General features: G+C 45.3%; 1 protein-coding gene and 1 long non-coding RNA gene across 3 annotated transcripts in view; one reads left to right on the plus strand and one right to left on the minus strand.

Annotated features, from left to right (window-relative positions):
* Positions 1 to 14,344, plus strand: part of LOC133493359 (uncharacterized) — a 38,748-nt gene that overhangs the window by 17,486 nt on the left and 6,918 nt on the right. Inside the window, exons 5-6 of one of the 2 annotated variants that reach the window (XR_009792966.1) lie at positions 5,006 to 5,104; positions 14,190 to 14,265. This is a non-coding gene — a long non-coding RNA (uncharacterized LOC133493359). The remainder of the gene's footprint in view (positions 1 to 5,005; positions 5,105 to 14,189; positions 14,266 to 14,344) is intronic. The other variant, XR_009792965.1, reaches the window with a different exon arrangement.
* The window catches only part of cerk (ceramide kinase), a 32,780-nt gene that overhangs the window by 9,886 nt on the left and 8,550 nt on the right, over positions 1 to 14,344 (minus strand). The window contains exons 2-8 of the mRNA XM_061806652.1: positions 9,820 to 9,930; positions 7,290 to 7,412; positions 5,605 to 5,730; positions 4,970 to 5,036; positions 4,262 to 4,407; positions 418 to 492; positions 184 to 336 (exon numbers count right to left, since the gene is read on the minus strand). Of these exons, the coding sequence (XP_061662636.1) occupies positions 184 to 336; positions 418 to 492; positions 4,262 to 4,407; positions 4,970 to 5,036; positions 5,605 to 5,730; positions 7,290 to 7,412; positions 9,820 to 9,930 (801 nt within the window). The remainder of the gene's footprint in view (positions 1 to 183; positions 337 to 417; positions 493 to 4,261; positions 4,408 to 4,969; positions 5,037 to 5,604; positions 5,731 to 7,289; positions 7,413 to 9,819; positions 9,931 to 14,344) is intronic.

A 14,344-nucleotide genomic window follows, 5' to 3' on the forward strand; every position in this document is an offset into this window, starting at 1 on the left:
TCCATTGTGAATGTGCATACGTCATGTATTGTGGTATTTTTGGCCACGAGAAATTCTATTTTCCTTTTCAATTTAGTTTTAATAAGTCATTATTTGCAATTAAATATCTTCCTTTCCTACTCATGCCCATAAAATTCATTCAGCGGTGGGTTCGATCAACAAGCGAGGTCATTCGGGGAGTACCTGACAGGTCGTAGCGAGCCGGGCCCAGCCACCGCTGCCTCTCGCTGTGGGTCTGGATGTCGGCGTAGAACCCGTAACCCAACAACGACACGGAATATCTGAGGAAAGTGTCATTGTGGTGCACTGAGCACACGTCCATGGGTTGCGAGTCGCCTGTTCACGGACGTAGTGACATTTTCAAATTTCTCGCTAAAGGAAAAAAAAAAAAAAAAGATGTACCGTAGTCACACCCACCTACAATGATGTGCAAGGCGGATGTAACCGGATCGTTGGTTCCCACGGTAGCAAAGCAGATACAATCAGTGGAGCCTGTTGACGACACAAATACAGCAGGATTCTATTTTTGTCCCTCAAAGTACGGTGAAGAAAATGAGTATTTGAACACCCTGCTATATTGCAAGTTCTCCCACTTTGAAATCATGGAGGGGCCTGAAAATTTCATCGTAGGTGCATGTCCACTGTGAGAGAGAAGATAAAAAGAAAAATGCAGAAATCACAATGTATGATTTTTTTTTTTTTTATAATTTATTTGTGTGATACAGCTGCAAATAAGTATTTAAACACCTCAGAAAAACAATGTTTATATTCGGAACAGTAGCCTTTGTTTGCTATTACAGAGGTCAAACGTTTCCTGTAGTTGTTCACCAGGTTTGCACACACTGCAGGAGGGATTTTGGCCCACTCCTCCACACAGATCTTCTCTAGATCAGACAGGTTTCTGGGCTGTCGCTGAGAAACACGGAGTTTCAGCTCCCTCCAAATATTTTATCTTGGGTTTAGGTCTGGAGACTGGCTGGGCCACGCCAGAACCTTGATATGCCTCTAACGGAGCCAGTCCTTGGTTTTCCTGGCTGTTCGAGTCATTGTCATGTTGAAAGACCCAGCCACGACTGATCTTTAATAGTCTGACTGAGGGAAAGAGGTTGTTCCCCCGAAATCTCACTATACATGGCGGCGGTCATCCTCTCCTTAATACAGTGCAGTCGTCCTGTCCCATGTGCCGAAAAACACCCCCAAAGCATGCTGCTACCACCCACATGCTTCACAGTAGGGATGGTGTTCTTGGGATGGAATTCATTATTTGTCTTCCTACAAACATGTTAGTGGAATTATGACCAAAAAGTTCCATTTTGGTTTCATCTGACCACAAACCTTTTTGTCTCTGGTGTCTTTGGACAGTTCTTTGGTCTTGGCCATGTTACAAGTTTGAGTTTTATGAATTGTATGGGGTGGACAGGTGTCTTTGTGCAGCTAACGACCTCACACAGGTGCATCTGATTCAGGATAACACATGGAGTGGAGGTGGATCTTTAAAGGTGGACTAACAGGTCTTTGAGGTCAGAATTCTAGCTGATAGACAGGTGTTCAAATACTTATTTCCGGCAGTATCACACAAATCGTTACAAAAATCGTACATTGTGATTTCTGGATTTTTCTTTTTAGATTATCTCTCTGACAATGGACATGCACCTACGGTGAACATTTCAGACCCCTCCATGATTTCCAAGTGGGAGAACTTGCAATATAGCAGTGTTCAAATACTTATTTTCTTCACTGTATATATATTTTTTGAAGTGACTGTTTCAACCAAAACGTTCCAAAATTGTGGAAGTCAAACGTTCAGGCTACTAACCTGTTGAAAAGCCTCTAAACAGCAATAATCTCAGTTATTTTTCTATGTTGAGATGAGGAGCCATACGGTTACATTAAAGGAAAGTACACTGTTAATTGATTTTTTTTTTTAAAATATCCTCCAGAAAGACCCTCTGGGGTCAAATTAAACGTACATATTTTGAATCGACTTTAACAATTTAAAAGCAGAGTCCAAGCCTCTATAGATGTAAAAAAAATAACTTTACCTCTGCTAATATGTGGCATTGGACAACCAAGTATTTTTGAGCTGGTGCTTCATTTAAAATCTTTGAGAACTGCAGATATTGTGTGATTTTCATTTTTTTTTTATTTCTTTTTGTGATTTTGATCCAGTGGTGGGCGAGACGTGTTTCGCCTCGAGGGCCCTCGGCTCTCTTTCGAGGGGGGGGTTGGGACGAGAGAAGCATCAGAAATGTTAAATTTGACGTTACATATCTCAGCGTGAATGCTAAAAAGTGCGTATTGCTCAATTTTTTTTTTTTTTGGGGGGGGGGGGGGTTCTTCACATAGCGCCATTTCCGAGCCTTTTGATGATCGTCATCCTCAAGTGGCGGAATGGAGCCGGCGATAAAAGACAAAGAGAGAAAGAGAGCAACGGAGGGTCGCTTCAGGCGAACGGAACGTCGCGAGCGCGCTCACACGAGCGTGACGGCGGAGATCATGCCCGTCATTTGGCGATCAGATGAAGAGCTCTTTTCTCGACGCGAATATTACTTATCCGGCCCCCGAGCGACTTCGTCGCGCGCTGGCTTTTCCCCCATTTGCGGCCGCACCGCTCGTCTCGCGCCGTCCTCTGAAGCAAAGTTTGAATGCCTTTTAAAGGAGAGGTTGCAAAAAGTACTCGCACGGCTGTATTCCGTTCTGAATTTCCCCTCTGGGTGTCAGGAAATTAGTATCTTGAGAAATAGTACAGATACGCGTGAGTCAAGTGCAAAAAAATAATTATTGATTTGATTTACATAAAAGTAAAAACAGACTCAAATGTAGGTACTGTAATTTCCGGCCTATAAACCGCGACTTTTTTCACATGCTTTCAACGCTGCGGTTTATGCGGTGATGCGGCTAATTTGTGCATTTTTTTTCCCCTCCCGGCCACAAGGGGGCACTCGAGCGGAAAAGGTAAGCGTGAGACCGGTGGAATATATGTGCCAATGAAGTGGCTTTTAAAGTTCCTGCCATGTTAGCGCTGCGCTAGTGTGTAATTGCCGTTTCTTTTTTTAACCAGCCCCGTTAGCGCAGCGCTAGCGTTAGCTTTAAACTCTCTGTGTACTGTCTTTCTTCTTTATCTCATGCTAGATATGTGCTGAGGAAGTGACTTTTACCAGTCCGGCCCTGTTAGCGCTGCGCTAGCATGTTATTGCCGTGTCTCAGTGATTTTTGCCGGTATGTTTTTTCTCAACCGGCCCTGCGCGGTGCTAGCGTTAGCGTTAAACTCTCTGTGTACCGTCTCGCTTTGTAAATATCTCGTGTTTCAATGTGGGTACTTGCGGCTTTTACACAGCTGCGGCATATCTACGTACCAAATAGTATTTCCTTTACAGATGTACTGGGCGAGGCTTATAACCAGGTGCGCTCTGTAGGCTGGGAATTACGGTAGTTAAAATGCATTTTTACAGTCAGTTGCGTACCTGTTTTGATAACCTCCCATAGCCTTTCATAGATTTACTCCACCTGCCATAATTCATTGAATGAAACATTTATGCCACAAATTTGGCTTCAATTCATTGGACATCGTGCTGCTCCTCCTGGTGTGTACCCCTCAGCCACCTGCAGTAGTTTGCAGACGTGGAGGATTACAGTTCCTCAGAAAAAAAAATGCAGTAATGTTAGTTTCTCCGCACAGGTGATAAAGAATATAGTCCCTTTAAATATTGTTACATTATCTGTCTACACGTGTTGCATCATTGTTTGTGTTCAAATCTCCGGTAACACCAAAACATCGACGCTTTTCATTAGCAGGTCTGTGGCACTTTGCGTTGCTTCCTTGCCTTTGAAGTTGAATGTCACAAGTAGAGGAAAAAGTTTAAAAGTTGAGTAGAAGCACCAGAAAGCACGCGGGGCCCTCATCTCAAAGAAAAATCCCGCTGTGGCCCGGTCCGACCTCATGCTTTGCATCCGCACCGTTTCTGGAATTATTGCCAACATATCCCTCAGCTTGATCCCATTCATGACATTTGGAGCGACTGACCCTACTCAAGCCCCCAGTGGGACCGCCTGCCCTGTTACCATGGCGACCCTCTTTAGTAACTCGGCAACGCAGCGCGCGATCAGCGGGGCTCAAGTTCTCCTGCTTCGTCTGTCGACTGATACAGACGCCAGCTATTTTTACACGTGCGTAACAGTCGGTGGCTCATTTCCATGCGTTCCTCAAAGAGTCATAAAATGTAAACATTGGTGTTTGTTCTCGCGGGGCGCGATGCCTCACCTGCAGGGATGATCCCGATGCGGAGGGAACACGGCGTCAAATGGGCGTCGGGTCGGTTCGGGTCTATGCCGTGCTCGGATTGGGTCCTGCTGACCAGACCGTGCAGGATTTCGCTGAACATCCCGTCCCCGCCCACGCACACCACTCTAGACCAACGTACAGTATGTGAAGCGGGAACATTGACCGGACTATTTTTCAGTCATTCTGTAACTTGTATTTTATTTCTGGAAGATTCTTGTGGCTGTGCCAATGTGCATGGGCAAATTTGAATGAGGTAAAAATCCAGAATTTATGAGGCAAAATACACATTGTGGAAGTCCTACTGTGTACATTGGGTTCATCCATCCATCCATTTTCTTTACCGCTTATCCTCACGGGGAGTGCTGGAGCCCATCCCAGCTGTCAACGGGCAGGAGGCGGGGTACACCCTGGACTGGTTGCCAGCCAATCGCAGGGGAAATAGAGATAAACGGCCGCACTCACAATCACACCTTGGGGCCATTTAGAGTGTCCAATTAATGTAGCATGTTTTTGGGATGTGGGAGGAAACCGGAGTGCCCGGAGAAAACCCACGCTAGCACGGGGACAACATGCAAACTCCACACAGGCGGGTCCAGGATTGAAGCCGGGACAATGTCCTCCTAAATGTGACCGTTGACACATTTTGCGTTGACAAGTTAAAAACATCATAATGTCTGAAGAACTCACCCATCATATTTATCGAGATTTGCTTCTGTTTTCAAGTGATCCCTGGCGTGATTGGCTCGTTCTGTAACTGCGGGGACAGATGACGTCGTCAATTCCGATTAGCGCCGTGACAGGGAACGGCGCAATCGCCGGCAGGTGAGGAAAAAGCGCTGCAATTTGAAGTATCTACTGAACCCCGTTGAGGTAAGGGACAAAAGTGTGAGCGCAAAGGCAACAACAACAAGAAGAAAACGCCATTCAGATGTGGGATATTACGGCCCCCGAAGCGAGCACGGGGGCCAGAAAAAACGAAACAAAACTAAAATTCCAACTGTAAATCTGTGTGGCGGCGTTATTACAACAACACAAATAAAAGACTTCAGTGCGGCGGCGGGTACTCCAGAGCAAACTGTATTCACGCTGATGGACCATCAATAGTGCCGACTATGTGTAGCTGCTGCAAACACTTATTGAATAATAGATGTGTTTGGATACCCGAGCTTATCAGCTATCACCGCCTCCATTAAGGAGCTGGCGTGATTAATGGCGCCATAAGCCGAATCATATTCTCGCGAGCCTCCTCGCGCCGACTCGGGCGGCCGCCGAGAGTCATTTTTTATTCCAGTGTTTGGGGTACACCTCCGACAGCGACCCACCGATCACGTCGGTGGCGATGCAAGCTCGGGAAAACAGTGGCGCCACCTTCTGATCGTAAACGTGCTTCCCCTGCCGCTTCCCGCCGTAGGGGTTGATGTAGACCAGCAGGCTCTTGGGCCGATTGGCTGCAGAGAGAAGACATTAAGATAAACTTTATTATTATTATTTTCTTTTAGAGAGCTAACGTACACCTTGACATCAGCTTGATGAAGTTTTCATTGCGCAGCGCCCAGTCAAATGGGGCTACTGGAGAAATAATGAGGGGTGCGCGTGAAGCAATCGAGAGGCACTGCATCATTCGGTGAGAAACCTGCAAAAAAGTGCCAAGTCGGAAAATGCTAAATGGCTTGTTTATGGCTGACGGAGAGGACCGGTCTCGCGCGACGAACGGCGATGGAACGAGCGCCGCGATTGGAAATGAATGGATCGCGACTCGGGGGTGGAGGAGAAGCGCGGGCGGCAATCACGGCGCCAACGGAATCCAATCGACCGAGTAAAAACGTTCGACGTCCTCAACGTTCTGGTTCTTAATGTAATTACGCCGCTGGAAAACATTCAATGGCGGAGTGCTCGGAGCGCACACCTCTGCCCAGACTTGTCACCTGCAAAATGAATGAATGAACATTAACATTTAGCTGTCTTAAAAGTAAAGATCATCAACAACAACAACACCAACATCCATTTGGCCAGCTCTCTATTTTCTTAATTATGACACCGCAAACTATTGAAAAAAACAAAACAAGGGTATAATTTATTTACGGGTACACAACTATGAAACACTCCGGAATTGACGGTGACTCCCCGCGTGACTCGAGTTCAACGTCACTGGCTTTTTTTTTTTTAACACGCCGTTTGTCATTCACACTGGATGAACATTTTTATCACAATTGTGACACATAATTTGTTTTACCCCGCGCACAATATACATATTCTCTTCAAGTGTAAGGTTGCTAACGTTGTCCGACATCCACAGTTTTGGGATTTCTCTCTCTCATATTCACGAGCGGCGATTCCCCTTCCTAATCTGTATCTTCAACTCAAAAACTGTGCTGATCTCAAATTCAAGGCGTCGCAGTGCCTGAGCTAAGCGAGTTGGCACCGTGACGCCTTGACACTATCTGAACCGGCATCCACACGGTAATAATCATCGATAGTAGGCCTGAGCTGACATCCTGCAATACAACATAATTTCAAGGCGTGTGCGCCGCCACCATTTATACGTCTGTGCCCGAGAGGGAGCGTCTGCGAGACAGCTGCTAAAAAGCCACTCGTATCCTATAGATTTGCCTCCAGACTCCCCCGCGGGCCTCGACGAAAGACGCCGCTGAAAGAAATACATTTTCGAAGGGATAATAACGGCATCCGGCTTTTGCAAAACGGAAGACGCTCCGTTCGGATTTCTGTCACGCTTTAACGGTACTTGCTGTAATGAATGACCTATAACCAGTGATGAAACCGTTTTCTTCAGGGGTGAATGGGAAACTCGGGGTTTTACAAAGTGAGGCAATGTTTTGTATGCCTGGCAAAGAGCTCGCAAAATGTTCTACCGATTCCCATCCGACTTTGTTATTATCCATGGCATCTCTCACGTAGCACCTCAAATGAATCTTGTGGTTTATTTTGGCATATGTTGTGCATGTGGCTGCTGGCGCGAGTGGACGCCTAAACAGATCGACGTACGTACTTTGCGTTGACAGTTGCTCATTGATGGTTTGAATCCACTGCTGGCAAAGTCCCAGACTGTCGGAGTAAAAGGTTTCGTGGCTGCATTGCCACTGATGCTGCGTCATCCTCCTCACGTAAAAAACTGCATCAAGACAAAACAAAAGTTAATGTTTTTCCTAAAAGTGAATGCAAATGCGTGCGCGTGGTCGCTTAGTTGATTGATCTGAATGTAATGAGCCAAAACTTTGCAGTATCATCAACAGGTGGCCGACCTTTAAAAATTCAAGCGATCGCAGCAAATGCGCTCAATGAAGCCGTTCAGGATTTGTTTTTTCTTCTTTCCACGACACAATCAAATGCCACCTCTCTCAGATATCACGATGGAGGCGGAGTCTGTTCTTTTGGCAAAAACCTTCCCGCAGCGACCGTTTCCTCACTGCTTTGCTGAAATATTTAATGTTACAGGCTTGGAAATGTCCGTCCCGAGCACTTTTAGGACTCGAGTTACTTGCTAAGCATTTTCTTTTATCAGGAGTTCGAGCTGGCTAAATGTTTTAAGAGTGGGTGGCAAGTTTTTTTTTTTTTTTTTTTTTACAAGCTATGATGTCAGACATTAATCATTACGGTCTTGCATTAGAGTCTAATGCACCGTGAGCCCTGTGCTTTCTTTTCAGTATTCACTGCGATGACTAATGTTAATCCGATCATCTTGTTTGGATACAGTCTAAAGGCTGATAAGCCCCTCCGTCAAAGACCCTACCCCCATAAAATGGGAGATGACTTCTTGTTGGCGTATTGCATTTGCACGGAGGACTCGTCTCTGGGCGTGCTTCACTGAGCATGAAAGTTGACCATTCACATTGGCACACGGCTACAATGGACGAGAGCCGGTCAGCGTTTTTCAGTTTAGGGGGTTGATTTCTTTGGGAGAAGAGATAGCAAGGGTGGACGACTTTAAATACTTGGGGTCAACAATACAGAGTGTGGTCAGGAAGTGAAGAAACTGGTCCAAGCGGGGTGGAAAAGTTGGTGGAAGGTGTCTGGTGTTCTATGTGACAGAAGAGTCACCGCTAGGATGAAGGACAATATTTATAAAACAGTGGTGAGGTTGGCCATGATGTACGGATTAGAGACGGTGGCGCTGAAGAAAGAACAGGAAGTAAAACTTGAGGTAGTAGAAATGAAAATGTTGAGGTTCTGGCTGGGAGTGAGCAGGTTGGATAGGGTTCGACATGAGCTCATTAGAGGAACAGCCAAAGTTGGAGAGAGCAGACTTCCTGTAGATGGTTTGGACATGTTCAGAGGTGAGAGAGTCTGAGGATGGAGCTGCCAGGCAAAAGAGCGAGAAGACCAAAGAAAAGGTTGATGGATGTTGTGAGGGAGGACATGAGGACAGTGGGTCTTAAAGAGGAAGATGCACGAGATGGGCTTTGATGGAAAAAGATAACACGATGTGGTGGCCCCTAACGGGACAAGCCGAAAGGAAAAGAAGAAGAAGGGGTTGATTTCTTTGCCCACGGCTGGCCAGTGTTGCAAATTTGTCGAAATGCTACCACCCTTGGTGAAAACAGGGTTTGGTTAGGGTCACGCAAGAGAGTCCGAGTCCTTCTCCCTGGAGTGTTAGTCCAGATGTGGCAAAGGCAAATGTGCATGGTTCCTTCCGCTGAGAGTTGTTCTCGCAACTGATTCCCGAAATTTTTTTCCCCAATGTTTTGGTTTTCACTCCCTAAATACATCTAATTAAAATTTAGTCCTGTTCAATGAATAAAAATTTACGTGCCAACCTCCTTCCAATTTGGAATTCAATTAATTCCACCAACTTCCAAATTTAGAAAAGCGCCATTTAATAACATCGAAGATTCGAGTAAGCCCTTGGCGCGATGTTTCGGCATGAAATATCCTTCTTCAGGCGCAGCTTACTCCAAGTGAAGTCTGCCAGTCGTCGGTGTGGTCCTTTTTGGATGTTGTGTGTGTCTACGTTGATGTTTTGTCTGTCAGAATGTTTTTGTTTAATTTCCTTCTAATTAGGTTATTCATTTTTGTAACTATGCTTTTTGAGGATTTGGGTAAGGGGTAGGGATAATGACAGGAAATGAGAAACAGGTAAGTGGAATCAGGGTCAGGATAGGACTGAGGATGGGGTTATGGCGAGACAGGGATGCGGTACAGGTAAGTGGACTTAGGGATAGGATAGGACTGTGACAAGGTACAGGGTCAGGGTTAGAGCAGGCGTTCATGTGAAGTCGATGTGCAGGGTCTGTGCTGCAACTCGGCGTCAACAAAAGCTGGATTCATCGGATCCTTGTGTGGGGGACAAAGCGTTACCCGAACCGACTTCAGGTTGTTCGGCGTCACAATTGTCCCTCAACTGCAGCCAAGGAACGACAAACTTCTTGCCTGGAGGTAATTTCAGAGTGCGCCTCCAGTGCCAACCGGTGAGCAAAAAAATTGCAAAGCCACAACTGTTAAATGCTGATGGCCTCACGTTTGAAATGATGGTATGACTTTTGCGTCACCGTGTACGTTGAGTATGTGTACAATATCGGTACCTGTAAATGCGTGCGGATTGAGCAGGAGGTGTTTAGTCGCCTTCGTCTGGCTGCTCGTGTCCGTCATGTGCACGGCCACGATTTCTCGCACGTGAACGGCATGGCCGTGTGCTGCGGAGACATTAAATTGAACAACAATCTTAAATTATTCAACACGTTTTACGTACACACACCCAGCTGGTGCGACGCTCTTTTGTTGACAGCCTGCTTAATGAGTTTTGTACTTCTTACTCTGTACGTACAGACCGCCCGTTTTGATGAACGGAAAACATATTTGCACACATTTGTGCTGAGAACAACGGGAATATTTATTACAAGAGGCGTCGTATTTGTGATTTGTCTGTTCGTGTGCTGGATTTCACGCAGGATTACGCGGGGAACGTAACGGACGGGGGGGATTTGAGCAAGGAAACATACAGGAACTCGTTTCACAAGTGAAATGAATGGGCAGGAAAAATGGGGTAACCGTATGCCGTTGTCCCCCCACTTCCCCACGGGATCACCATTTCGGCTGCTCGTTTTCCAAAGACTCCACATGTGATTAATATTGAAAAAAAAAAAAAGAAAGATCTGTGCATCATTTGAGCAGGTTTGTTCATTAACGAAATTCTTGAAGGAGAGCGTGATCCGGTTCGGTGGGCCCGTGGAGAGCGAGACAGACTGGTTGGATAGTCTGAGGGCTTGCCGGCGGTTACATCAAAGAATTTAACAAGAACTAATGTACTACTTGAAAGGAAGGGAGCGTGAAAATTAAGGGCGGTGTAGCGCAGCCATTTTTTTTTTTTTTTTGCCCAATCCAAGCTTGTCAGGAATACTTTTGCGGACGCCCCTAAAAACTCCATTAAAGTCTAAAAGTACGCCGCGTATAGTACCGATCAAATAACTTCAAAACTAATACAAGCCTATCTTGTTCGACCTCGGTCAGTCTATCTGTAAACGATATCTGTACTCCATCTCGGAACCGGTTTTTCCCGTTTGCATTTGCCGTTTCGGAAAACGCTCACGCGCGGTGCTTTTGTCAACTTCGTTCCGCCCGCGTTTGTTTAAAAAGTAAATAAATTCAGTTGTGGAGGTGTCACATTGAACTGTGTTATAGTATTTAGGTTTTATGATTTTTGGGGGGGGGAGGTGGGGGGAGGTGTGGCTGCGGAGAGTACAAATGTAGTTATGTCAGCATCAGAAAGATGCTGGATGAAGTAGGATCCACCTTAGGGATAAGAAAGCAAAAAAATTCAACTCCCTCACACGCGCTCGTTCCTCGCTGTCTTTTCCAGCCGAATTATGAAGTTGATACGGCGAAATGGATGGCGGGCGGCGCGACATATTATTTCTCTCCGGGGGAGTCTGGGCCGGCAATGGGATTTCATTTCTTTCCTCAAATAAAGACGCGGCGGCGCACGGGCATGAATAAGTTTACGGCCGTCGATATTCACACTTTGACAAATAGGCAGGAGAGGGATGGGCCCTCGAGGGGGGAGGTGGGGGGGGATGGGGGGCTGGCCACATGGGCAATAATGGCGTTCGCTCCAACAATTTTAAACATAATGTAAATGGAATTCAGAGACCGCGTAGCATATATGATGGCATTACTCTCAATAGCGCTTTTCCTGAGGTTACGTGGTTACTATCTCTCAAAACGATAACATCGCGTGCATTCTAATATGCTGACGAGTTATTTAATGCAGGCGTACCAGATAAGCAAAAGTAGATGATTAATGAGGAAAATGTGCGCGTTAATAATTACTGCAAACACACGAGGTGAGTCAACGTGACTTCACCTGTGCAAATCGGCGCTCCGTGATATCTCACGTATTGTTATCATGTTTATGATAGCGCTGATTATACTTTTACTCCCTGTCTTGAAGTGAAAGAAGGCAGCTCAAGTGTGTTCGTTCACCTGATTTAAAGACTGATGGACTTTAAAGGTCAAGTGTCATTCCTATAAACATTCTCATATAGATATTGTAATGAAAAATGCGTATAATATTATTCAATTCAATGTCTATACGAAAAAAATAAATGTGAGCGGAGAGCGCGAAGAAGAGAACATCTCACAACCGAGTGAAGTGACCGGGGCAATATTAGCCCATCATTTCGAGCCATATTTAGATGATATGCGGATCATGGCCAAACCGCATGCGGCCAAACCACCTTCCCGCTCGATCCACCGCCACGCGGCGGTGGAAAAAAAAACACCAGCACCTGCGAGCAACGACGACGCCGCGGCCAAGCCGCCTCTCCGTCCGATCCACCTCCGCACGGTGGTGATTTTAACAACCCCGCCTGACTCGGCGCCACGATGAGCCACTCCAGCTCGGCGCCGGAATGAGCCACCCCGTCCGAAGCTGTGCTCGTCGCTGACAGGTACATCGACACATTTAGCATGCCCAACTTAGGTGCGTGGATATTTTGTTACATTGTGAGAGGAATACGTTCTCCCCGCCCACCCCAACTATTATTATTTTTTTTTTTTTGAGCTATATAGTGAACCCACGAAGCTCTCATCCTTTGCACCCGTGCAATCCATTTTATACGACGAACCGTGACTTTTTGAAAAGTACGAAGAATGAATCCATCCTCCCGAGTGTTCGAGCAATATCCGGCAATACAACGAGCCGGCATTTTGGCTAAAAAGGAACAACAAGCTACCTTCCAGCAGGTAAAACCAGTATAAACAGACGAGACCGCCTGATTGCGCTACTGCCCTGTACGTCACTTCCTGCTTCTTTTGTGGTGGAAAAAAACGGATGGGTCCATACCGGCTGCCATTTTTTTTTCCTTAATAACATACTAAAAATCATGCATTTCATGACAGTAGCAGCAAGTCATTGGAAACAATTTCCTAACCGCGGCCAAAAGAACACACTGTACACTCACTTGGATATGCGCACACAAGTGCACAATAATCCTGTCAGCAAGCGCACACACACATGCATCTGCCCAAGTTTTGAGCTGAGTGAAGTCCTCTAAGCTACATGCTAAGCCCCTCAGCCATACAAGGTCCAGATCCTCTCGACTCCACTCTGCCATCCTCCCCTTTGTGCTCCAAAAGGATCTTAGTAATGGCACTCGGCCACAGTCAGTCGCCTATTCACGCCGCGCCGCTCCGTGTGTTGCTTTTCAGCTCAATAGGTCGCCTCGCTGCTGAATGTCAGGTTTTTAGGAATTGTGATGGCCGTGTGTGTGTCTGTGGAGAGATTATCAAAACTGAAGGGGGGGGGGGGGGAGTACATTATTGCTTTTGGTCTTGGACTTAAAATAGCGCAGTACTTTGATTTGACAGATAAATGCAACACATTGCAGTCTATAACATAAAAAGATGTCATTTTAATTTAAAAAAAAAGGTTTGTAGTGATTTTTGCAAAGAGTGATAAGGCAGTGAATGTCAAATTTTTCATTTTATTTTTTATATGAAAGAATGCTATTTAACTGTTCAACCGTAACATGTTTTTCACATTTTTATTGATTTTGGTTGTCTCAGTCTAGTCTAAAATCAAGTCGTCTCCTAGTTTGCTCTTTAGCACGACGTCAGTGTCAAAATTCTGCTTGACATATTTGTTTTTCGTAAAAATCGGTGAAGCCAACCCATATTCTACTGCCAAGGAGTGGGAAAAGCCAGAAACAAAATTTCTGTTGTCTTTTGAGGCATTTTTTCCTTTTGTTATATTGAACGCAATATCCTGCGCATTTTTGTCAGATCTGTCGAAATGCTTTAAAACGGCTGGCGGTGCGTGCGGAAAGGTGCTTTTGGATGGATTATGGAACAGTTCCCGCTTTTCTTTTAAAGAGCTACATAACTATTATTTGTGTCATATCCTTGTAAGGAAGGCACCGGGACATCCCAATTTTGGTCTCATAATGAACGTAATCCGCTAATCTGACATTGTTGCTAGCCCACTCCAATTTAAATCCCCGTCACACGAGCGAGATTATCGCGAGGTGACACGGTGCTAAAAACTCACCAAATTATTTGATTCCTTGACAGAAAAATGAATTAGCTTGTAAGGACGGGCAGAATAAGTTTTTAAAGCACATGGCACAACTCATGTTTGGTGTACTTGCTAAAAATTTTCTATAAATATTCTGTGGAATATTTATAGAAAATTCTATAGCATTTGTACAGAACAACTTGTTCTATAGAACCTTGGCTGTGATTTTCTATAGAATTTCTACAGAATAATAGAATTTTTATAGAAATTCTATAGGATTTGGGTCCTAAAGTTCTATAGTTCTTTAGAAATGTTCTCAGAAAATTTTTAGCCGGGCGTTTTCCCCATAAAAAGGGACATACCGTAGTTTTTTTCACACGCTTTCAACCCTGCGGTTTATGCAGTGATGCGGCTAATTTGTGTATTTTTTTTTTCTAACAGCTGTAAGGCGGCACTCGAGCGGAAAAGGTCAGAATGACACCGCGGAATATACGTTCCGAGGAAGTGACTTTTACCGGTATGTTTGTTTATTTATTTTTTAACCGACCCTGTTAGCGCTGCGCTAGCCTGTTGCTGCTGTGTTATTACCGTGTATC

Source organism: Syngnathoides biaculeatus, chromosome 20 (genome assembly GCF_019802595.1).
Source record: "Syngnathoides biaculeatus isolate LvHL_M chromosome 20, ASM1980259v1, whole genome shotgun sequence".
NCBI classification, from domain to species: Eukaryota; Metazoa; Chordata; class Actinopteri; order Syngnathiformes; family Syngnathidae; genus Syngnathoides; species Syngnathoides biaculeatus.